General features: G+C 34.3%; 1 protein-coding gene across 1 annotated transcript in view; it reads right to left on the bottom strand.

Moving 5' to 3' along the window:
• Positions 1-5,251: 5,251 nt before the first annotated feature.
• Positions 5,252-25,758, bottom strand: part of LOC101900558 (uncharacterized protein DDB_G0283357) — a 91,230-nt gene continuing 70,723 nt past the window's right edge. The window contains exons 4-17 of the mRNA XM_011294767.3: positions 22,321-22,391; positions 21,677-21,869; positions 21,271-21,602; positions 20,364-21,202; positions 17,445-17,600; positions 17,073-17,371; positions 16,298-16,994; positions 13,689-13,894; positions 13,483-13,626; positions 13,227-13,407; positions 13,032-13,148; positions 11,551-11,674; positions 11,323-11,477; positions 5,252-8,856 (exon numbers count right to left, since the gene is read on the bottom strand). Coding sequence (XP_011293069.3) covers positions 8,632-8,856; positions 11,323-11,477; positions 11,551-11,674; positions 13,032-13,148; positions 13,227-13,407; positions 13,483-13,626; positions 13,689-13,894; positions 16,298-16,994; positions 17,073-17,371; positions 17,445-17,600; positions 20,364-21,202; positions 21,271-21,602; positions 21,677-21,869; positions 22,321-22,391 — 3,739 coding nt within the window. The 3' untranslated portion in view covers positions 5,252-8,631. The remainder of the gene's footprint in view (positions 8,857-11,322; positions 11,478-11,550; positions 11,675-13,031; positions 13,149-13,226; positions 13,408-13,482; positions 13,627-13,688; positions 13,895-16,297; positions 16,995-17,072; positions 17,372-17,444; positions 17,601-20,363; positions 21,203-21,270; positions 21,603-21,676; positions 21,870-22,320; positions 22,392-25,758) is intronic.

Below are 25,758 nucleotides of genomic sequence, written 5' to 3'. Positions count from 1 at the left end.
TAGTGAGTAGCAATGTAAAATGATTTCTGTGTTTGCATTTCAGTAAAACTTGTTAAGAATCTAAAAAAAACATTTTGATGTCATTAGAATATAACCTATGAAGGGAACCCCTTAGTAAATATTCTTCCCATAGAGGATCCCAGATGGTTTTCTATTCAGAGGAAGTCTTACATGTTCATTTGGAGTCAATCTAGTCAATCAATCGGTCCACTCCATCAAGTACCTCCCCCATAAAGCGTCATGATGAATGATGATGATAAATAATTATAACTCTTATAAAATGTTACTTACATAACCGATTGTCTTCAAATTATACCCATCACAATATTTTTATTAATGCAAGGTCTGGTGTAAAGATGGGATATATCGGCCCACTCCTTCTGGTACCTTCCCACAAAAGGGTCAACATTTGGAATGTCCCTGAAGCTCATAAAATGCGAAATTAACATCCGATTCTATTCAGACAACCCAGGATCGTTATAAAGATGGTATAAATCGGACCGTTCCTTCTGGTACCTCCCCCACAAATGGTTAAAGTTTTGAATAACCAAAAACCGTTTATAAAATCCGAAATAAGCATCAGCTTCTCCTAATATTTCACACATCTCATTATTTCTACAAACACACGATCTGTTGTGAAGATGGAATATATTGGTCCACTCTTTTTGGTACCTCCCCCACAAGAGGTCAAAATTTTGAATATGCGTGAAATAAAGAGTGAAATTAACATCTGATTCCATTTAGACTTCGTACATCTTAATATTTCCATCAATACAGGATCTGTTATAAAGGTCGGACCATTCCTTCTGGTACCTCCCCCACAACAGGTTACCGTTTTGAATAACCAAAACGATCATAAAATCCAAAATAAGCATCCTGTTCTCTTCAAATTACACACCTCACAATATTTTTATTAATCCAAGATCTGGTGGGTAGATGGAATATATTGGTCCACTCCTTTTGGTACCTCCCCCACAAAGGGTCAACATTTTTAATATACTCATACGCTCATAAATCGGGAAATTAACATTCGATTCCACTCAGACTTGGTACGTCTCAATATTTCTACTAACACAAGATCTGTTATAAATATGGTAGAGATCGGACCATTTCTACTGATACCTCCACCACAACGGGTTAAAGTTTTGAATAACCAAAACGATCATAAAATCCAAAATAAGCATCCTGTTCTCCTCAAATTACACACTTCACAATATTTTTATTAACCCAAGATGTGGTGGGTATATGGAACATAAAACGGGAAATTAACATCAGATTCCATTCAGACTTGGTCCATCTGAATGTTTCCATCAATACGAGATCTGGTGGTAGAGATCGGTCCATTTCTTCTGGTCCCTTCCCCACATCGGGTTGAAGATTTTGAAAAACAAAACGTTAAAAAAAAGCGAAATAAGCCTCCAACCCTCTTTAAATTTCGCACATTCAAACATTTTTAATATTGGCCAACTGATTCGGAACCTCCCCCATAAAGGGTCAACAATTTGAATATTCATAACTCAAGATCGATTCCAAATGTCCTGAAACGGATTTGGCCCAAAGAGACCCAGGGTCTAAAACTGTTATTTCAATGAGGCACGCTTTGGCCGTATCAAATTATATATACCCTCTGTAGCCATATGGCTGAGGGTATAAAAAGTTATCGGTGGGTTATTTATAAAACGAAGTCCGCTTAAGATATTTCTTTTAGATCTTCTGTCTATTGAAGACATTCGGGCATCATTCTTCAATCGGGGACCTTCAAAAGTTCATACGCTTATAAAAGACCTTCAGAAGTTCCTCTGCGGAAGATTACATATAAGTCCTTAGAAAGTATTCTTCGAATAGAAAAGCTCAGCTGTCAGATATCAGAAGGTCTTCTATCCAACAAAGAGCTAAAGCTCTTCCCTCTCTACAAACTCCTTTATTATCCGCAGCTCATTTTCAAGACATTCTTGCGAGAGGGATTGCTCAAGGAGTAGAAGTTTTTAGCCCAATTTTTTGATTCAGTTGGAAGCACTCGCGAGTTGCTCCTGTTTGAAAAATAAAAGTGAGAGTCAAAATTCTAAAATAAAAATCGTATGAAGAAAATTGAATCGTCTGTTTGTGTTTAGTAGGAAAGAAGTTTTGAGGCGATTGTAGGGGAGGAGATCGTATTTACAAGCCAAGAAGGGAAAACGGCATAAGCCAAGGACCGGATTAAACAAAAACTAAAAGAGTACTCGACAAAAGTAGAATTTGCTCGGCTCCGAGGGAATTTAACTCTCATTCGAAAACGAGCAAAGCATACTCACTAATAGACGAGTGGTATAGAAAAATTGAGTATATTCGATATATTTTTTATTCGCAGAAGTCTGTCAGCTCGAATTCCAGTAAAGAGTGAAACTAGCTCTAGATTATTGTTGAAAACTCTTCGGAGCATTCGCTGATACGTTGTTAACTTAACATAACTGAGATCCTTCATCTTCAAGAGCGATTTAACTGTTGTCCACCATTCATATTCATAGCGGTTCAAGTGTTGCACAAACATTTCACATGGTCCACCCACCACTATTTCCACTTATGCTACCGGATCAAATCGTAAAATTAAAATGCAGTGGGGGAACACAGTTTTTGTTAAACTTAGGTGTCGTTTCTATACATCGATACGATTGATAATGGTAAAGAAAACGCCATTTCAAATTTATTTTGGAAATTTTTAGAGCTGCTCCTTCGCATCCACAAGTTGGACGACAGTTGAATTTATTTAAAAAAATGTAACCCAGAAAAACGTCTTATTTAATTTTTCATATATTTTTGTTTTTATTTCATTTCTCATTTAGTTTTCATGAATATATTCATCATTTGTTTAATATTCTTCTTAGTATAACTTTTTTTTGAAATTTTCCACTTTATTTTTGTTAATTTATTTGCTTTTTGGGGGAATAATTATTTTATTTTTTTTAATTATCTTTGATTGGAGTTAAAGTTTTAAATTTATTTATATCATTTAATTGATTTCTGTATGTATATATAATTTATTTTGTTGTTGATAAATTATTGACTGAAATATGTAAATACATATTGTTATTTAGTTGAATTTAATATATCTTGTAATATTTTCTCTTGTTTGGGGGAGGGGAGGCGAGAATTTTATAGTCATCTATAAATAGGTGTTGTTGGTTGGTTTGTAAAGAGTTTTTAACTACAAAAGAATTGCATTTTTTATATTAATATATTTTTGTTGTTATGTTTGGAAATTATAGTTTGTTATTTTTTATTTAATTTTAAAATATTTCAAGAGAATGTAAAGTAGGGGGAGGGTGTTTGCAAAAATATAAACCCCTCTATGCATTTGCTTTGGTTGAATAGAAATTCGTTTAAGTTGTAGCTATATTTAACACATGAGCCAAAAAGTCCAGAGTTTTTTCTATTAAATAATCCTAGAAGGTGGTTTTATTTTAAAATTTGGAAAAATGCAATGTTTTTTAATTTCTATTTTTAAAAAATGTTAATATAGAAGCTGCTCTATTGATTTTTTAAATATTAAAATAATAATTCAAATATATACCGAGAATAAAAACACTGTGTGAATGCCTCTAGGCATAATTATAAAATTTGAAGCATACTTTTAGGCAAACATCAAATAGGCAAATGAATTGGAATGATTGTGTTGCCACAGCAAATTATGTACAGGGTGAGATGAAAAAACTGCAATTAACTTCAGAATGCTGTCATTTCTAAGCCACTCGTCCAACAGCTGTTAAAATTATTCCAGTTACAGCTTATTATATTGTTTACAAGCGTACAAAAGCATTTTGGTGAGAATTTTCCTGAAAAAAAGTTTTTCGTGACGAAATTCAAGCGTGATAGTGTGATTTCTTTATATTTGGCTGGAAAACCATAAGTGGCTATCGTTAGAGCACTCCAGCATTTAAATGTGAATTAATCTTTTGCCGTGATACTGGTATTGGTAGCCCGACGTCAAGGAAGTGGACGGAAGAAAACAGCAACATCAGCAGAAATGGTTAAGAAAAGTAAAGAAGCGCCTTGATCGAAACCCGCGTCGCAGTGGCCGAAAAATAGCTCGTGAGCTGAACATTTTGCAATATTCCATTCGGCAAATATTGAAAAATGAGCTCGGGGTAAAGCCATTGAAATTCCAAAAAGTGCAAGAACTTACACCGCAGCAGAAAGAAAATAGACTCAAAAGAGCTAAAGAGTTGCCTCGCTTGGCCGAAAGTGGTGAACTGCCGAATTTGGTTTTCTCCGATGGGAAAACATTCGTTGGCCAGCAGTTGGTAAACAAACAAAATAATCGTTGTTACTTGCCAAAGATCAGCTGAAATTGTGCACCTTCGGTTGGCCACCAGAAAAAAAAGAACTCAAGCGCCGGCCATGGTGATGGTGTGGGCCGCCATAATAGCCGATGGTCGCTCTTTGCTCGTATTAATCAACCGTGGCATCAGAATAAATGCCGAATATTATCTCGAAAATATTCTGGAAGGTGTATTAAAGCCTTGGGCACGCAAACAATTTGGCCGCATACCTTGGACATTCCAACAGGACTTAGCACCATTGCACTCAGTACGTGCCACCCAAGAATGGTTACAAAATGAGGTCCCTCGCTTCGTTTCCAGCGCACAATGGCTATCAAAATCTCCGGATATCAATCCGTTGGACTATTGTGTCTGGAGGTGGCAAAGGTTGGCACTTAAAAAATACCAAAGTGTCGATCACCTCAAGCAAGCGCTTCGCCGGGAATGGGCAAAAATGCCGCAGAGCAACATTAGGGCAGAGTGTGGCGGTTTAATTGGCCGTTTAAAGCTATAATTTGTCACAAAAATGACCAATTCGGACAAATCTAAACTTATTTTAAAATTTGAAGCTATTTCCGACTTTCATTCATTCAATAAAATTAAAAAAGGGAAAAAATTATGGCTTTTGACTTTGTTGCAGTTTTATTTTATCACATCCTGTGTTTCGAGTATAAAAACACGGTGTAAATGCCTCTAGGCATAATTTAAAAATTTGAAGCATACTTTTAGGCGAACACTCAATAGGCCATTGAATTGGAATGATTGTGTTGCCGCAAATTATATGGCTTGAAAATTGAATTTTAAATAAAAATTGTGATAATTTGTACTTTTTGACTCATGTATTTTATATGTATTAGTAAATATATTTAATTTTTTATTATAGTTTTCTTTAGAACTTAGAAAAACCATTAAAAAATAGATAACCTAAAATGTTTGTTTTATTAGCTTTTGTGTTGTGTTGTTTTTTTTTCATTTTGAGATTTTAATATCAAGCACTTTTTGTGGTACAGTTTTATTCCTTTTTTTAGTTTTGGATTTGGTTTTTGCCTTTCTTTCCTTGCTTTCTTTCGAGGGAGTTTGTTGGTTTTTTTGTTTTTCTATTTATTAATTAATTTATTTATTTATATAGAACTAGACTTTTGTTATATAAGTAATAATACCAAATAATAATAGCACTACAAAAATTGTTGGTTTTCATTTCGAAATTTAATTTTAATAAGTATTTGTTTTGTTTTTCGAATAATAATTGTTCCTTGTTGTTCTGTTTGTATATTTATAAATTGTATATAATTTATTGTAACATATTATTAATATTTTTATTAATAATTTCTTTTTTACTTTTTTATTATTAATAGTATTAGTTTTAAGCATAAATATATTTATATATAGATAAAAATCAAGTATTTAAATAATATTACGATATAAGCAATAATTACAAAAAAGTATATATGTATATAGTAGTTTAAAAACAAAAAAAAAACGTTAATTTTTTATATAGTATATTTATATATATATGCATGTATATAGCAATAATTTAAGCATTAAAAGTAGTATTTGAAAATTATTTAATAAAGTTTGCTTGCATGCGTTTTGTTGTTTGAAAAAATATTTAAAAAAAATTGCTTTTTAAATGAAATTTTATAGGAGAAGGGGAAATTTTTGCGGATGGAATTTGGAGGATATACGGAAGAAATTTTGTAAATAACGACTAATAACGAAAGTAAGAGAACATGTAACATCATGATTAGAGCTTCACATTGAATCTGCCCAAGTTTTGTTTTTCGTGAGCCACTGTCATTGAGGCCCTATGTTTCCAATGGAATTTGGAAAATATGTCGGGATATTCCTCGCACAGCCTAAGCGAATTGAACTAAATTTGATAGAAGTATTTTTGTGCTTTATTTGATTGCATGATCCAAAATAGTGGTAATATGGGAAATTTATCCAGGTCCTTGGACAGAAAAAAAGTCAACTGCGAAAAAATTCTAATTTGGGCAAATATGGAGATGAACCATGTCTGAATGGAAACAGATGTTAATTTTGAGTTTAATGATCTTCATGCATATTCAAAATGTTGACCCTCTGTGGGAGAGGTACCAGAAGGAATGGACCGATATGTCCCATCTTCACAGCATATAGGATGTGTGAAATATAAAGAGAACCGGATGCATATTTCGGATTTTATGATTGCTTTGGTTATTCTAAAATTTGACCCTTTTGTGGGTGAGGTATCAGAAGAAATGGTCCGATCTCAACCATCTTCATAACAGATCTTGTGCTGATTGAAATATTGAGTTGTACCAAGTCTGAATGGAATCAGAGGTCACATTTGCGGATCATGGATATTCAAAACTTCGACCCTTTGTGGGGGAGGTACCAGAAGGAATGGGACGATCTCTACAATCTTTATAACGGAACTTGTGCTGATGGAAATATTGAGATGTAGCAAGTCTGAATACAATCGGATCTTAACTTCGCGGTTTATGAGCTTCATGACTTTTTAAAATTTTGACCCTCTGTGGGGAAGGTACCAGATGGATTGGACCAATATATCCCATTTTCACAGCATAATTTTTGTTAGTAGAAATAATACTATGTGTGAAATATAAAGAGAATCCGATGCCTTTTTTGGATTTTATGATCTGACCCTTTGTGGGGGAGGTACCAGAAGAAATGGTCCGATCTTTACCATCTTTATAACAGATCTAGTGTTGATGGAAATATTGAGATTTACCAAGTCTGAATGGAATCAGAGGATACTTGCGCGTTTTATGAACTTCAAGGATATTCAAAATTTTGACCCTCTGTGGGGGAGGTACCAGAAGGAGTGGACCGACATATTCCATCTTAACACCAGATCTTGGGTTAATAAAAATATTTCGATGTGTGTAATTTGAAGACGATCGGAGACTTACATCACATTTTATAAGAGTTATAATTATTCAAAATTTTGACCCTTTGTGGGGGAGGTACTTGATGGAGTGCAACAATATTGTCGATTTTAGCACCTAAGCTAGCACTAATGCAAATATTAGGATTTACAAAGTCGCAGCTAAATCGGATTATCCTTTCTCTTTCTGTGTAGCAATTTTTTTTTTGAAAAATGTTTACCTTTAGTGGGGGAGGTACAAGAAGGAGTGGACTGATATTGCCCATCTACGAACTCGATCTAAGTTTGCTAATAATATTACGGTGTACCAAGTTTGGACCAAATCGGATACCACCTTCGAGAGTTATCATGAGCACCAACTAGCCAGCCAGGCAGACGGACGGATGGGCAGACAGACATCGCTAGATCGACTCCAAATGTCCTGAAACGGATTTGATCCAAAGAGACGTACGGTCTAAAATCGTTATTTTGAAGAGGCACGTTTTGGCCGTAGCAAATGATATATACCCTCTCTAGCCATATGCGCGGGGGTATAAAAACCCAGCTTCTTCTTTGATTTGAATATCTACTTATGAAACAATAAAGATTCATCGGCTTTTAAAAATGTCCATGTCATATTTAGGAGAGATAGTAAACTGATTTGAGAAGTGTCTGAAAAAATAGGGTGGCAGTATTTTACACATAAAATAGTTCTAGAATACACTGTATATAAAACATGATTTTAAAAAAAAGAGGCTCCATTTTAACTTAAAGCAACTAAAGGACAATTAATAACAAAATTAAAAACTTAAAAATGTTTTTTTGAATTTGAAATGTGTGAACTTAATAACAATGTTGAAACAAACAATAAAATAGAGCTTAAATAAGTAACAGATATAAAAAAAAACATTTTAAAGCAAAAAAAATTAAATAAATAAAATTCCATCCGCATTTTCAAAAAAAATCAGTCCCAAATTTCTTTAAAATTAGTTGGCAGCAAAGAAAAATGATTTTTTTGGAATATTAGATTAGCAAAATAGGTTTCTTAATTTAGGTTTAAATGGGGGGAGGATATTGTAAAATTAGTTTTTGTGTATAAGTGTTTTGAGTTCTATGTTTCACGGCTGTCTGTTTTTTGTGTTAATAAAATTTCTTCTTCTTCATTTTTTAATTGTTCTGCATAAATTTTGTTATTGTTGTTTTCTTTCTTTTTTTCTCAAATAGTTTTTTCTAAACATGCATGTACAACACATTTGGTACAGAATATATCTATCTTTTGCTTGTATCCGAGTATTGTTTCTTTTGTGTGTGTTTTTGTTTCGTTTTTTCTTTTTTGTTGCATTTCTAAATACTTTGGTTTCAATTTTAGCTCAGTTTATAATTTTTTCATGTGATTTTCCCTGTTTTTCTCATGAAAAAATCTTTTTTTCATTAGTTTTTTTTTTTTTTATAAAATTTTAACAGTATTTACACTAAATTGGCCACATGGGACGTATCCATGTGTTGTATTAATGTGCGCATAAATGACATCTCCTTGCGGGCATTCTCCAATATCACCTTCGGATCATCGGATGTACAGCGTAAACAGTTGGGTGCAAAGACCATGGCCAAATTGGAGGAATCCATTTTGGTGGCACTCACCACATCGGGATGGGAAAATTGTTGCAGAAAATGTATTAAATAGGTTAGGACCTAGAAGGAGGGAAAATAAGAAAAAGTAGAAATATATTTAAATTCAAATTGAAAGGAATTCTAAAATGTTAAAGCCTTATTTTAAAAACGGTTTAATAAATATTTTCAAGTTTATTTAACGGTTTTTTATTTATAGAAATTCAGTCAGAAAATCAGACAAAGAAAGATAATTTTCAAAAGGGGTGAAAACATTTTAAGAGATTGTCTTTGGATTATCAAACTTTCAATATTCCTGAATGGAAGACGGTTCAACAGATTAAAGATTTTGCAATTTTTTTGTAATTTTTTTGAATATCGAATAAAGGTGAGCTTTTAAAAAATATGTTTTCAAGGACCAAATAAACTTGGTTTTATTATTGAATATTTTTTATATATTTAACAAAAAGGTGAAATTTTTTTACAGAATATTTTTTCAAGGTCCAAAAACTTGGACTTTTTAAAACATATTTTTTTAAGACTATAAAAAATGGGTTTTTAATGATTATTTGGTAAGGACGTGGATTTTTAAATATAATATCCTGCAAAATGTCTTAAGGGGATGGAACCTTTAAAATTTTGTCTTGAAAGAAATTTATTCAACAGGGCTTCAGAAAAATCTTTCAGCAGATCCTGTAGAAAAAATTTTCAACGTGTTTTTTATAGAGGAACTTTTCAACAAGCCCTCCATGTAGATGACCTTCAATAGAGGTTCTGTGAAAACTAAACATCTCTTGGTAGGAAAGATCTTTCAGGGGTCTTCTTTGATAAAATATTTTAGTTAATAGTTCTTCCATGGAAAAGGACCTTTCGTAAAACTTCAATAGATTGGAAACCTTTCGGAGTTCTATAGATAGAAGACATTTCCAAGTTCTAAAGATAGAAGACAATAAGAAGAGTATACCAGACGGAAGGCAATTTAACTGGTTTTATGTAGATAGAAGACCATTTGCAGTTCTCTATGTAGAAGACCTTCAAGAGAGGTTTTGTGAAAACTAGACCTCTTCGTATGAAAAATCTTTCATGGGTCTTCTTCGAAAAACATTTCCATAGATAGACTACCATTTACAGTTCTTTAGACATAAAGGGTTTTAGGTTTTCTCCAAGAAAGACCTTATGTTAGTTCTTCTGTAAACAAAATCTTATTTTGAACATTTTCTATAGAATGAGCCCTTTTTAGAATTCTGAAGATGGAGGAAATTTAAACAAGTTTCCAGACGGAAGTCCTTCCAGATAAAACACCTTTTTGAGTTATTTAGACATAAGGAATTTGAGGTCTTCGCTGGATAGAAAATCTTTCTTAATGGCTTTTTAGGATAGGATAACTTTAACCTGGTCTTATCTGGATATAAAAACCATTCAAGGGATCGAAAAAGATGGGAAAATCATTCAAAGTGTCTTCCATAGATGAAAAACCCATCAAACCGGATTCAAAAGGAAGAACTCTTTAACAAATCTTCTAGAGATTGGAGAACTCAAGATTCTTCTGTGTAGCAAAAGACATCGATAGAAATTCATTTAAAAACTCTTGTAAGAATTCAATGGGCTTTAAAAAAAAAATATCAAGAATTTTTAGGAAAAATATATTTAAACACAACTTCTATTTCCATTTTTTAAGAACCCATACATGGATTTCTGAAGAATATTTGTTTTTAAGCAGCCACAGAGGCACAAAATTGGTTATTTAATAAATATTTTTAAAAGGATCCATCAAAAATATTTGTTTATAAGTTTTAAGGATCAATGGAACACTTCACTTGATTTTTTAAAGAATATTTGGAAGAAAGAAATAATTAGGATTTTTTTTAAGAAAATGTTTTCATTTTCCCATGGATTTTTAAGGAATGTTTTTCGAGAAACAAGAGAGCCACAATCGTGAATTTTTTAAATAATATTTCTTCAAGGACCTACAGAGTCATAAACGTGAAGATATTTGTAAGGGTTCACACAGTTACTGGTACGGATATCTGAAGAAATTGTCTTTAAGGGTCCACAAAGCCACAAAGTTGGATTTATAATAAATATTTTTAAAAAGATCCATCCAAAAATAATTGTTTATAATTTTTAAGGACCAACTGAGAGCCATATTTGGATTTTTAATTAAATGTTGAAACTGCAGAGAAAAAATCATGGATTTTTTAAGAAAATTTTTTCTCCTTCTTGTGGATTTTAATTGAATAGTTTTCATGGACCAACAAAGCCACAATATTCTTCTAGGACAAAACAAAAAATTTTTAGGCAGTACTTCTTGAAGAACATCAAAGCTACAAACATGGATTTTTAATGAATATTTTTAGAATACACTCAGAGCCACAAATGTGGAAATTCTAAGAAATAGAAGACTATGTTCACATCTTCCAAAGAAAAGAACATTTTTAAAATGCCTTCTATGAACTAAATACTATTCAAAAGGCCTGTAATACATAGGATAGAAGTCCTGTTAACTGACCAGCGAAACTCCATTTACTTAGTCTTACTCTCTCAACTTACCAACTTATTCAGTTCTGGCAATTTATCAACTATAGCTTTGGCTTTATCTGGATCTTCGGTATTTACACATTCATCGTACAGTTCATCGGGTATAAGGGGATCGTATAATTCGCGATACCACAGCTTTAATAGACTAGCAGGAGCATGAGCATCAACTGGAGGAATGAAGGACAACAAAAACCCGTTATAGGAAAATATGACAACATGATGATGTAGTAAATTACATACCCATAGTATTTTTATAATCAGGAACTTCCCACCGATCTAAACGATTCTTCAAACAATTGACTTCATCCACATCGGCTGATACACGGAATATGCCTTCCGTTTGTTTGCCATTGAGCAGGAGGACCTAGAAAGAGGGATAAAGAGGTATTTTAAATATGTAGAGAGATGAAATAAAATAGCAAATATTAATAAGGTTAAATGTGAGTTATGTTAAAACTAATTATTGGACATGAAGCCCTCGGTTTTATTTAATAAATAAATTGATAGAAATTTTCACCCTTCGTGAGGGAGGTACCAGAAGAAGTGGTCCGATCTCTACAATCTTTATAAAAGATGTTATGTTGATAGAAATTTTGAGATTTGCCAAATCTGAATGGAATCTAATGTTAATTTTGCGTTTTATCAGCTTCATGGATATTCAAAAGTTTGACCCTTTGTGGTGGAGGTACCAGAAGGAGTGGACCGATATATCCCATCTTCACAGCAGATCTTGTGTTAGTAGAAATAATGGGATGTGTGAAATATGAAGAGAACCGAATGCTTATTTCGGATTTTATAATCGTTTTGGTTATTCAAAACTTTGACCCTTTGTGGGGGAGGTACCTGAAGGAATGGTCCGATCTCTACCATATTTATTACAGATCTTGTGTTTATGGAAATACTAAGATGTGCCAAGTCTGAATGGAATCGGATATTAATTTCGTGTTTTATGAGCTTCACGGATATAAAAAATGTACCCTTTTGTGGGGGAGGTACCAGAAGGACTGGACCGATATATTCCATCTTCATACCAGATATTGGATTAATAATAATATTGGAATGTGTGAAATTTGAAGACAACCGGACTCTTACATCACATTTTTTAAGACTTACAACTATTCAAAATATTGACCCTTTGTGGGGGAGGTACTTAATGGGGTGGATCTATATTATCCATTTTCGCACCTGACGTAGCACTGACGAAAAGATTAGGATTTGTAAAGTTGGAGCAAAATCGGATTATCGTTCCTCCTTCTGTGCAGAAAATATATTTTTTGAAAATTTGACCTTTTGTGGGGGAAGGTACCAGAAGGAGTGGACTGGTATTGCCCATCTCCGAACTCGATATAAATTTGGCAAAAATATTACGATGTTCCAAGTTTGGACCAAATCGGATACTCCCTTCGAGTGTTATATAGCGAATCAGCCAGCCAGACGGACGGACGGACAAAGCTAGATCGACTTCAAATATTCTGAAACGGATTTGGTGAAAAGAGACCTAGGGTCTAAAACCTTTATTTCGATGGCACGTTTTGGCCGTATCAAATGATATATACCCTCTGTAGCCATATGGCTGAGGGTATAAAAGTTTAAAATTGATGGCGTTTGACTTTGTTGCAGTTTTTTAATCTCACCCTGTATGGCTGAGGGTATAAAAATAAAGAAGAAGTATGTATGAAGCTAGAACACAACTAGGTTGTATCTCCCTGGAATTAACTTACATGCTCCGACAATGTGGTCTGTATCCATGGCAATTTACGGAATGGAAATTTATCCTTTTGCAACAGCATTACCTCCTCCAGAGTATTTCCGAACATACTATTGCGTAGAATTTGATTCTGCAAAGAAAAACGACAAAAAATTGTAAATTTATTTCCCAACCCTTACTCCAACTAAACTATATCAAGCATGCTTACTCTAGCCTGTTCCACTTCATCTTCGGTTGGCTTTTTAGCTTGCCTTCTACCATGGCTACCAATGCGATCTAAGCGTCTACAGCATACAGTGGCATAATGTGAGATTTGAACATGAATGGGCCATTTACCCACCTCCGGGAAGGAGGTGGCAAATGTGGGATCTCTATGACGATTGACATAACTAAAATAAGAGTGACACAAAAAAGCCGAATGAGTTAGAAAATGAAATGAGCGATTAATAGAAGAAGACATTTACTTTAACAACGTTGGCTGGAATGTGGGCGATGGCGGTACAAAGGATAGGCATACGGCCATCAGTTCCCAGCCGCGTATCAATGAATCACGTTTGGGATTTTCAGTGGTCTGTCGGCATAACTGTACATACAATTCATCTCTTAGCCTGAAATAAAAAAATTGAATTTTTGAAAGAAATTGTTGCGAAATTTAAAATTTAAAACTCACTGTTGCTGCGGTAGGGCTATTGAAATAATATCAATCGCCACGGAATTTAGGCTCATCCCAGCCCTGGCCTTACGATCGCCCATATAGATTTGCACCAGCTTAAACATTTCAATGGCATTTTTCTTATCGTTTTTATCACGGGACAGAGCCAACATGGGCCGGCTAATTGCCTCAGCTGTCCAGCTTAGCATATCGCGTACGGAAGACTGGAAGGAAAAACAAAATAAATTCATTAAAAATCAAATAGATTAAGGGTAGCTAAAATATCACCATAGGATACTCAGAAAACGGAACATACAACATGGATTCTAAAAGAATATTTTTTTTAAGGACCAACAGTTTCAAATGTGTGGGCCTACAATGGCAAAAATATGGAATTTTAGCCAATTTCTTTTAAAAACCAATGGAGTCACATATTTGAATTTTTAAATAATATTTTTTAAGGACCCAGGAAGCCACGAAGGATTCATAAAGTCTTATTCATTTTTGGACTAACAGAGCCACAATGGTGAATTTTAAAATAATATTTTTCCAAGGACCTACAGGCCATTAATCGTGAATTTTAATATAATATTTTTACAAGGACCAACAGGCCATCAAACATGGATTTTTGAATAATATTCTTCAAGGAACAAACAGGCCATCAAACGAGGATTTTTAAATAATATTTTTTCGAGGAACAACTGACCATCGAACATGGATTTTGAATGAAATTTCTTCAAGGACCAAACAGCCCATCAAACGCAGATTTTTAAATAATATTTTTTCGAGGAACAACTGACCATCAAACATGGATTTTGAATTAATATTCTTCAAGGAACAAACAGGCCATCAAACGAGGATTTTTAAATAACTTTTTTTTGAGGAACAACTGACCATCGAACATGGATTTTGAATAAATTTCTTCAAGGACCAAACAGCCCATCAAACGCTGATTTTTAAATAATATTTTTTCGAGGAACAACTGACCATCAAACATGGATTTTGAATGAATATGCTTCAACGATCAACAGATGGATTTTATTAAACAATTTTTTATTGGATTTTGAATGAATTTTCTTCTAGGACCAAACAGGCCATCAAACGTGGATTTTTAAATAATATTTTTTCGTGGAACAGCTGACCATCAAATATGGATTTTAAATGAATATCCTTCAAGGACCAACTGGCCATCAAACATGGATTTTAAATGAATATCCTTCAAGGACCAACAGACCATTAAACGTGAATTTTTAAATATTATTTTTTCAAGGAACAACTGACCATCAAACATGGATTTTGAATAAGTATTCTACAAGGATCAACAGAGCCACAAAGGAGGATTTTTCAAACATTTTTTTCGATTTTTAAATAATATTTTTTGAAGGAACAACTGACCATCAAACATGGATTTTGAATGAATTTTCTTTAAGGACGAAACATGACATCAAACGTAGATTTTTAATGAATTTCCTTCAAGAATCCAACAGGCCAAACGTGGATTTTTAAATAAAACCGTAAAACGGGGATTTTGAATGAATATTCTTCAAGCCTCAAAGGTGGATTTTTTAAACAATTTATTTATTGGATTTTTAAATAATATTTCAAGGAAAAACTGATCAAGGACCGACAGAGCCACTGGATTTTTTAAACAATTTTTTTAAGACGCAAACGACTATCATGGGTTTTTTTTTTGAAAAAATATTTTTCAAGGATCAACAGAGCCACAAACGTGCCTTTTTTAACATTTAATACCTGTCTATTATATGGCTACAGAGGGTATATATCATTTGATACTAAGTCTCTTTTGACCAAATCCGTTTCAGGACATTAGGAGTCGATCTAGCGATGTCCGTCTGTCAGGCTGGCTGATGAGTACGATAAGTCTCAAAGGCAGGATCCGATTTGATCCAAACTTGGTACATCGTAATATTTTTTGTCAAACTTAAATCGAGTTCAGAGATGGACAATATCGGTCCACTCCTTCTGGTACCTCTCCCACAAAATATCAATATATTCCAAGAAAATACTGCGCAGAAAGAGAAAGGATAGTCTGATTTTGCTCCAACTTTGCAAATTCCAATATATGTATCAAGGCTACGTTAGGTGCGAAAACGGGATATATCGGTTCACTCCTTCTGGTACATCCCCCACAAAGGGCCAACATTTTGAATAATTACAACTCTTATAGAATGTGATGTAAGAGTCCGATTGTTTTCAAATTTCACACATCCCAATAATTTTATTAACCCAAGGTCTAGAGTTAAGATGGAATATATCGGCCCACTCCTTCTGGTACTTCCCCTGATGCTTTTTAACTTGTTTAAACAATTTTTGGACAACCAACAGATGCACAATCGTAGAATTTTAATGAACATTTTGAAGGACAAATAGAGCCACAAACGTGGATAATTTAAGAATTTTTTTAAAGAATTCAGAAACAGATTCATAAAACTTCAAGTAGTTAGGAAAAGCTTTTCAAGGAACCACAGGGTCACGAATTCAATTTTTAAAAATATTTTTTAAGAGACAAAAGGACCTCATAACTTGAATTTTGTAAAAACAAATTTTCCAAGACCAATAGGGTCTTAAACTTCAATATTTTTAAATCTCTTCCCCTCACAACTCACCTTTTTGCGAAAAATACCCTTCGAGTGTAAATTCAAATTATCCGCTGCAAACTTTTCAATATCACATTCCTTCATGCACGCCAACGTTGTTAGGCCGCCACCGCTGCCGCCAATTCCCGGTGGCGGACGTTCCGTTGGTGGAAAGATTTGTTGTATTGTGGGCTTGAGATTTGGTGGTGGCAAGGGACGACGCATCATACTACCACCAACGCCTCCCATGCCGCCCATTATATTCGAGACGCTGTCATCGCGACCATATTGATGTGGCGGTGGCATTGGCAGACGGCCACCAATGCCAGTGCCACTGTCTTGGGAATTTTGAGCAATGCGAGATATTTGGCGATTTGGTGAGGGCAATGTTTGTGATTGTTTCGTTTTTTCACCGCTGTCCAATTGCAAATGATGATGAGAGGCTGACGAGGAAGGATGACCGGGTGGTAGGGGTGGAGCATTTGAGTAGAGTTGTTGTGGTGGTAGTGTTGATTGTGCTGTTGTTGTTGACTGCGATGAGGAGGAGTGTTGCTGTTGATGATGCGATTGTTGTTGTTGCTGTTGTTGATGATTGAGGGTAGATGGTGTATGTGTGGTGGCGGTATCATAATATGAGAATTGATAACGATTTGATTTGGATTTTTGTTCACTATTACCACCAACACCGGAACCCACACCTTCCAATACGGCCTCAACATTATCGGAGCTATTTTGCAAAACAAAAACAGATTCAATTATTTAACGGCTGTCTTTTTTTTTTTTTTTTTGTTGGGGGTCTACTTACATTTCCTCTCTAGCTGCTGGATCATATGGAGGATATTGATAAGCATAATATGATACACTATCGCCCATATTAGCATAGTCTTCTATCATACCATAATTGTGCTCCAAATAACCACCATGCGTATCCGAACCACCATCGGAATCTTCATTGTCTGGTTCATGGCCAGACAATGACTGTTCCGATTGACTGTCCGAATGATAGGAATCCGAATCGATGGGATCACCGAATACATAACGTCCCGATAGTTTGGCCTGTTCGAGAATGTAGTGTTTTAAAGGCAGTAAATGTTCCTGCATTTCCTGTATAAAACAATAGAAGATAGAGGGAAATATCAACATTTAAATAATTGAAAGAATATTTGTTAGGACTTACCGTATCCCAGTTACTATACAACGGTGAAATGTTACCATTATCATATTCCACATCACTGTTGTCCGCATGCAAGTGATTGTGTCTTTCTTTGGCTTTACGGGTATCACGTTTATTATCCTGATGATAATAATCATTAGAATGTCTTGAGTGTTTGTCCTGTAAAAAGAAATTTTAAATTAATGACAAGCAGAATGTAGAGACACTAGCAGATTTCTGGGCAATTGACTTATTTGACTCCTGGAGTAGCAGATTCAAAATTAAAGATTTTCTGAATATTTAAACAAAAAAATATTTTTAAGAACCAAATGAGAGGAAACTGATTCTTTTAACAACTAACCCTCTAACATGTACATTTTAAGAATATTTTCCAATAAATAATTGAGCCACAAATGTGGATTTTTGAGAATATTTTGAAAGGATCAACAGACCCTCAAATATGAACATTTGAAATGTATTTTGTCAACGAATGATGAATATGAATTTTTTCAAGGAATAACAGGGGGAAAATATTGGATATTTGATGAATATTTCGAAAGGTCCAAAAAATGTTTGAAAAATGTTTTTTCCAGGACCAACAGACCATAGAATTTGGATTTTTGTAGATATTTCAGATTTCTTTTTTCAAGGACCATCCAAATTTGATTTTTAACAACGAAGCCTCAAACATGGTTTTTAACAATATTTTGGAAGGACCAAAGGACCACCCTGCAAAATGGATTTTTTAGGATTTTTATTTTCAAACAAACGGACCATTAAATGTGGATCTTTGAAGAATATTTTTTCAAGGATCAACCGAGCCTCAGACTTGATTTTTGTAAGAATATTTTTTTAAAAAACCAACAGATCACCCAACAAAGATTTAAAAAAAAAAAACTTTTTTCGGGGTCCAACCGCGGCACAAATGTGGATTTTTAAAGATATTTTTTGAAGGGTCCACCTACTATCAAATGTAGATTTTTAAGATAATTTTTTAAGGATCCACAGCGTATTTTTGAAGGCCCAACAAGTCATCGAATTTGGGTTTTTGAAGAACATATTTTCAAGAAGCAACAGACTATCAAAAGTGGTTTATTTAAGAACATTTTTTAAGGCATCAACAGACGATCAAATGTGGATCAGAATCAAGAAACAAAAGTCTATCCAACGTGTATTATTTAGGAACATTTTTTAACGGGACCATCCAATCTGAACTTTTTAAGAGAGCCTTGAGCTTGGATTTTTTAAGAAAACCGAGTCACAAACAATAACCCAACGTGGATTTTTTTTGAACTAAAAGACATTGAAAGAGGTTTTTCAAGAGTATCTTTTGAAGAACCAAAAAGGTCTTAAACTTGGATTCTTTAATGTATTTTGTTAAGGGACCAACCAGGAATCTACCCTGGATTTATAAGAAGAATCGACCGAGCTTCAAACATTGATTTTAAATAGGACCAAAGAAGCCTTTAAACGGTGGAAAAAAGGTTTTTTGAACATTTTTTGACGAACCATAAGGGCCTCAAAGTTTGAAGGATCTACCAAGCCTAAAATATGGATCTAAAAGAAGAATAAACGGAGCCTCAAAAGTGGATCTTCAAGTATTTCAAGCCTAGACTCAAATGTGTATTTTTAAGAAGGACCAAAGGAGTTAAGATGCTTATATTAAAGATTATTTTTTAAGAGTCACTAAAAGAACCAACCGAGTCACAAAACTTGGATATTTGAAAAAGCCTCAATCATGTCTCAAACCTGAATTTTTAAGAAAATTTTTTCAAGAGCTATAAGAAGGACCAATCGACCCACAAACTTGGATTTTTGAAAAAGGATCAATCATGTCTCAAACCTGAATTTTGAAGAATATTTCTTCAAGAGCTAAAGGAGGACCTACTGAGCTCAAACGTGGATCCTCAAGAAGGACCAACCAACCTAGCTTTAAGCGTATATTTTTAAGAAGGACACAAAGGAGGTCTTGGAAGTATATTTTTTCAAGTGCCATAAGAAGAACAAAACCGAGCCATATGCGTAAATTTTTAAGAATGAATCAGAAGAATGACTAGCCGATCCTCAGAAGCGAATTTTTTGATGGACCAAAAGGAGTTACAAACTTGGGTTTTTAAGGATATATTTTGAGACACCAACCAAGTCTCAATCTTGGATCTTTTAAGAAAATTTTTACCAAGGACCAAACGTGCCGCAGAACGAGGAATTTTTAAAAATATTTTACGGAGTGCCAAACTTGGACGTTTTTTTAAATATTTTTTGGAACGCTCAACCGTGCTACAAATGCGGAATATAAAAGAGTGTTTTGAGGGAGTATCCAAGCCACTAGATTCATAATTTTAAGAATACATTTTAACTGACAAATTTTGTCAGAAAGGTGGATTTTTTTTAAAAAGGATCCAGCGAGCCACAAACTTTTTTATTTTGAGAATATTTTTTAAGCCCCTTGTGGGTTTTTATAAATATATTTTAAGATCCATAAATTTAGATATTTTTTCAAAGGTAAGTCGAGTCACAAATATGGATTTTTTAAGAAGGAAGAAGCAAACCTCAAACGTGGAATTTTAAAAATAATTTTTAGGGGCCAAACATGTCTTCAAAGACTTAACGAGTCACAAATTTGGATCTTGAAGAATATTTTTCGAAGGCTGTTCGTGAACAAAATGGAACATTTAAAAATATTTTCAAGGTTCTTCAGATAAGCATTATAGGCTTTCCTAAACTATTTTTGAAATATATCCGAACAAGATGCGTTCTTTTTTACAAAATTTTGAAGGTGTTAGGTTTAACTTTACGAAAATGAAATAATTGAATTGTCGAACTTTTTATTTTTTTTTTTTTTTTTTTCAAAATTCGAGAACCATCACTTTGCTTTAAAAGAAAATCTGATAGTTCTCGGATTAAAAAAAAAAATAAAAAAGGAAATTTTTCTATGTCACCTACCAAACTCATGGAATTATGACGATTAGCACCACGATGATTATCCTGATGCTGCGACCATGAACCGGTATTCGAGGCGGTTTTATGTTTACCCCTCGAATCATTCGAGCCCCTCGAAGAGTGCGTCATCATGCCGATATTATCCGAGGAGGGGAAATTTTTCGAGGTCATATTATTCGAGGAAACATGTCCGGTAATGTCGCTCAAATGTGGCGATGTTGTCTTGTTCGAGCTACTGCCACCACCTTCTCGCAACGAGAGACGATCCAAATTCAGCAGTTCCAAACTGCATGAAGAATCCTGTTTATAGTGGGCATGACTAGATGATGTGGTTGGTGGTGGCCCCGAACACGTTGAATGGCCACCGGGTGAATGTAGCATGGGTGCTGCTGTCATAATATTACTGCCAACCTTCAGGGGTTTGTTCTTGTTGTTGTGAGGACTAATGGGACTTTGGGGCGATGAATCACTAGAATGTTTCATATTGCTGCCAGCACTACCGCCAGTGCCATGACCACTGCTGGCACTGGCCGCACCACTGGAACTTTTGGTGGTGGTAGTGTGGCGACGGCGTGAGAGTGGCGTATTTTCCACAGATTTGAAATATTTTTCATGCATGGAATCATCACTGGCCGCTCCTCCATTGCCAGCATTACCACCACCACCACCAGCACTTGGGCCTGCAACAACTGGTGAAACACCCATGTGGGTCGCGGTGCCATTAGCCTCGGCAGCCGAACGGCGATATGATTTACTGTGATGGCCAGCAGCTGAGGGATTAATGGATGAGGACATGAAGCTGCCCGATCTGGCCAAAGCCACCTTGTAGTCACGTTCACGTTCTGAAAGGGGAAGGGTAATTGTTTAGACTTTGAAAGTAGGATTTTGGAAAATCTTGTCTTGATCTTACCACTTCCTCCGTATTCCATGGCCCTTGTTGAGGATGATTTGCTGGTGATACTACCCGTATTGCTGCCACCTCCACCACCACGTTGCTGTGAATTAAATGACAACGGCGATGAGGGATACTGCTGCTGCTGCTGTTGCAAATGATGAGCATCCGGTGAGATTTTCTTTTTATTTTGTGTCACTCCGGCCGCCGATGAACTGCTGCTATGCATTGTTGGTGAACCCATTTCATTTGATCGACTGCTGTGGTGGTATTGTTGCTGACGCTGTTGAGCACTGCTACCGATATGGGGTATATTATGCGAGCTCATGCTCTCTTGCAACATATCGAAACTAGAACAGTAAAAAACGAAAACAATAGGGTAAGGAATTAGTCGGAGATTATATTTATTGTTTGGCATACTTACCTTCCACTGCCCTCCTTGCGGCTACGATGCTTTTGCAGTGAGCCAATGCGTAGACTTTCGCTTGGACTAGCCATACCTGCTGGACTGCCACCACCGCCGGTCATTTGGTCGTCATTGAATCGTCGATAGCCATGCATGCTGGAGAGACTAGAATCACTCGATTTGCCAGATTCTTTGAAATGGTTATACGAGTCTGGAAGAAGAAATGTGGGAAAGGGGGGAGATTAAAAATATGACTATGGGAGATTTGAAATTTATATTCGGAAAAAAATTATACTTTTTGGGAATAATATTTAGGGACAAATAAGTCCCAATTAGGGGATAAAATATTTTTGAGAATTTTTTAAAAATATATTTTTCTGGGAATAAAATTTCCTCATCTTTGGATAATTTATCCATAACTGTGGCTAAATCATCCCATGGCTTTTTGAAGTGGAATATTTGTTTTTCGGCTATTATTGCCAAACAAAAAACAAGAATTCAGCCGGCACCCACAAATAAAAATTGATTCGGTTGAATATTTTGCATCTTCAAAGAAATTTGCACACCAGCACAATTTGCCGGGCGTAACAAACAAACATACATTCATATGTATATCTCAACTGGAAGATGCCGGCTGGCCAACTACTCAATCCGATACATACCTTGTGAACGTCTTGATGATGTCGAAATGTGTTGAATATCCATGGAACGTGATGAATCACCCGTGCCAACGCTGGAACATGAAAGAAAGAAAGACGAAGCAACAACAACAACAATTAGTAAAAGTTAAGAATATAACGAAGGCAAATACAAAAACAATTAATAATAAACAAATGAAAATTGAAAAGATATCGAGATCAGTTTGCAAAACAAATAAAAGAAAAATATTTTTAATGAACAAACAAATGGAAATGGCCGGTGGTGGTGAAATCCATAAAAATTTTCTATTTATGGTCAATTCTAATGAGGGTAATTTACATAGCGAATATACATATATAGATCATTAACAATAAATACAAGATTTATTTGAAAAAAAAACTTTTCGATTTTCTTTCAAAGAAATCTTTAAAAAATACCCCTTTTTCTTTGACAAAAAAAAAAAAATATTTTTTAAAAAATCGCCAATTAATAGTCCTTTTCGAAAACAGCTTATATACATATATATAGATCATTAACAATAAATACAAGATTTATTAAAAAAAAAGAAAATTCCGTTTTTTTTTTTTCAAACAAATCTTTAAAAAAAATAACCCCTTTCTTTGACAAAAAAAAATGTTTTAAAAAATCCCCCAATTAATAGTCCTTTTCGAAAACAATCTTCAAATAGTTGTAAATATTTACTTGTTCATGAATAATATTTGAAAATTGTTTTCGAAAAGGATTATTGATTGGGGTATTTTTTTTTTAAACATTTTTTGTCAAAAACTATTAAAAGGGGATTTTGAAAAAAAATCCAAACGTGGATTTTTTTAAAATATTTATTGAAAAATATACAAACTTCGGTTTTCAAAAAAAAAAAAAAAAATATATATTTTTTTTTTGAATATCTAAACGTATATTTTTATACTCTCAGCCATATGGCTCCCGGTGGATATATATCGCTTGATACGACCAAAACGTGTCTTATCGAAATAACGATTTTAGACCATGGGTCTATTTTGACAAAGTCCATTTCCAGGCAGTTGAAGTAGATCTAGGTGTGTCCGTCAGTCTGTACGGGTAGTAAATATTGAAACGAAATAGGTCTCTAGAGGTGTACGTCCGTCCGTCCGTCTGGCTGATTCGCACGATAACTCTCAACATTTAGCACGAAGAATTAAGTACTGTCGCTTCACCCAATAACAAAATTTAGTACTATAAAGTACTTTCGTACAATTATAGTACACATTTGCAAAACCACCTCAATATCTCAATTCCATATATCAACAGAGATATCCATATCAAATTTGAGGATTCCAGCCCTATTACTTAATTCAATACAAAATTTAGTACAATTTAGTACTTTTATTACAATTATAGTACACATTTCCCAAACCAACTCAATTTCTCAATGTCAGATGCCAACAGGGACTTCAATACATCCAATTTCAGGATTCCAGCTCAAACCCTTCACCCAAAATCTAATTTAATACTATTTAGTACTTTTCGTTCAATTATAGCACACATTTCAAAAAATTTCAAAATTTTTAATACCCATGAAGTTCATAAAACGCGTAAATAACATCCGATTCCATTCAGTACCTAGTCTGATCGTAATATTATTTTAAAACTTAAATCGAGTCTGGAGATGGGCAATATAGGTCAACTCCTTCTGGTACCTCCCCCACAAAGGGTCAACATTTTCACAGAAAATAATTTTCCGTTTACAACAAAAGCGGATAATCCAATTTTGTTCAAACTTTGCAAATCCCAATATTTGTATTATTGCTATGTCAGGTGCGAAAATGGACAATATCGACCCTCCGCTCCATCATGTACCTCCCACTTAAAGGGTCAAAATTGTGATTTTTAATATCTCATATAATTTGCGAAATATGCATTAAATTCTCTTTAAATTAACACATCTCAATATTTGTACAGGTGTGAAGATGGGATTTATCGATCCACTCCTTCTGGTATATGCCCCACAAGGTGGTCAATTTTTTTTTATAACTATAAAGCTTAAAAGACTCGAAATGACAATCCGGTTAATTTGGTACATCCCAATATTTCTACCAACACAAGACCTGGTGGGAAGATGGTATATATCTTATAATTTGCAAAATAAGCACTCGATTCTATTCAAATTTCCCACATCCCATTATTTTTTTTTATGAAAGATTTGGAGGGTCGTTGATGGATATCGGCCAACCCCTTCTTGTATCTTCCACACAAAGGGTAACGATTTTCAAAATTAATTTTAATTTTTTATTTGTGAAACAAGTCCGCGATTCTTTTAAAACTGGTGACCTGAGATCTGTCGACGAAACCGACAGATACTTTTTAACTTGTTTCAATTTTTTTCTGAGGTGATCTAATCGAGATATTTTTCTAAAATATATTATAAATACTATTAAATATTTTTCTAGATTTATTTTATCCTGAAATTAAAAAAAAAACAGTAAAGAAAGTCCTAATGTCGGGCGGGGCCGACTTTATGACACCCTACACCACTTAGCTAATTTAGTAGAGCTCCGCATAAAAATTAAAAGTTTTTATGGGAGAATTCAATCATACACGCTATGATTATAAATATAATTTAAAGTTCAAAGGACTAAATATGCCGAAGCATTTGTATCTTTTAAATTCGGACTTGTATTGTCCATTTGGTGCAAAATTAATTTGAAATCAGATAAAGATATATATGGGAGCTATATCCAAATCTGAACCGATCTCGATAAAATTTGGCAAAGATATTTCTGAGCTGTATTTGATATATTTCCCTGAATATCGTTGTTACGGAGTGCATATTACGGCTGTGGGTAACAAATCGGATGAACAATATATATGGGAGCTATAGCTATATCTGAACCGATCTTCACCAAATTTGGCATACTAGCTTTCAATTCGGTCGTATGTGCCAAATTTCATCCCATTTGGGCAAATATTAGAAGTTTGGTGCACAATAAAAGGTAAATCGGACGAAGTTATACATGGGAACTATATCCAAATCTGAACCGATCTCGATAAAATTTGGCAAAGATATTTCTGAGTTGTATTTGAAATATTTCCCTGAATATCGTTGTTACGGAGTGCATATTACGGCTGTGGGTAACAAATCGGATGAACAATATATATGGGAGCTATAGCTATATCTGAACCGATCTTCACCAAATTTGGCATACTAGCTTTCAATTCGGTCGTATGTGCCAAATTTCATCCCATTTGAGTAAATATTTGAGTAAAAATATATGGAAGCTATATCCAAATCTGAACCGATCTCGATAAAATTTTCCAAAGGTATTTCTGAGCTGCATTTGATATATTTCCCCAAATATTGTTGTTACAGAGTGCATATTACGGCTGCGTAGGACTAAAATAACAAATCGGATGAACAATATATATATATGGGAGTTATAGCTATATCTGAACCGATTTCTGATTTGGCATACTTACTAATT

Source organism: Musca domestica, unplaced genomic scaffold (genome assembly GCF_030504385.1).
Source record: "Musca domestica strain aabys unplaced genomic scaffold, Musca_domestica.polishedcontigs.V.1.1 55, whole genome shotgun sequence".
Lineage (NCBI taxonomy): Eukaryota > Metazoa > Arthropoda > Insecta > Diptera > Muscidae > Musca > Musca domestica.
The sequence above is the reverse complement of the archived record's forward strand: the minus strand, read 5'-3'. Positions and strand labels throughout refer to the sequence as shown.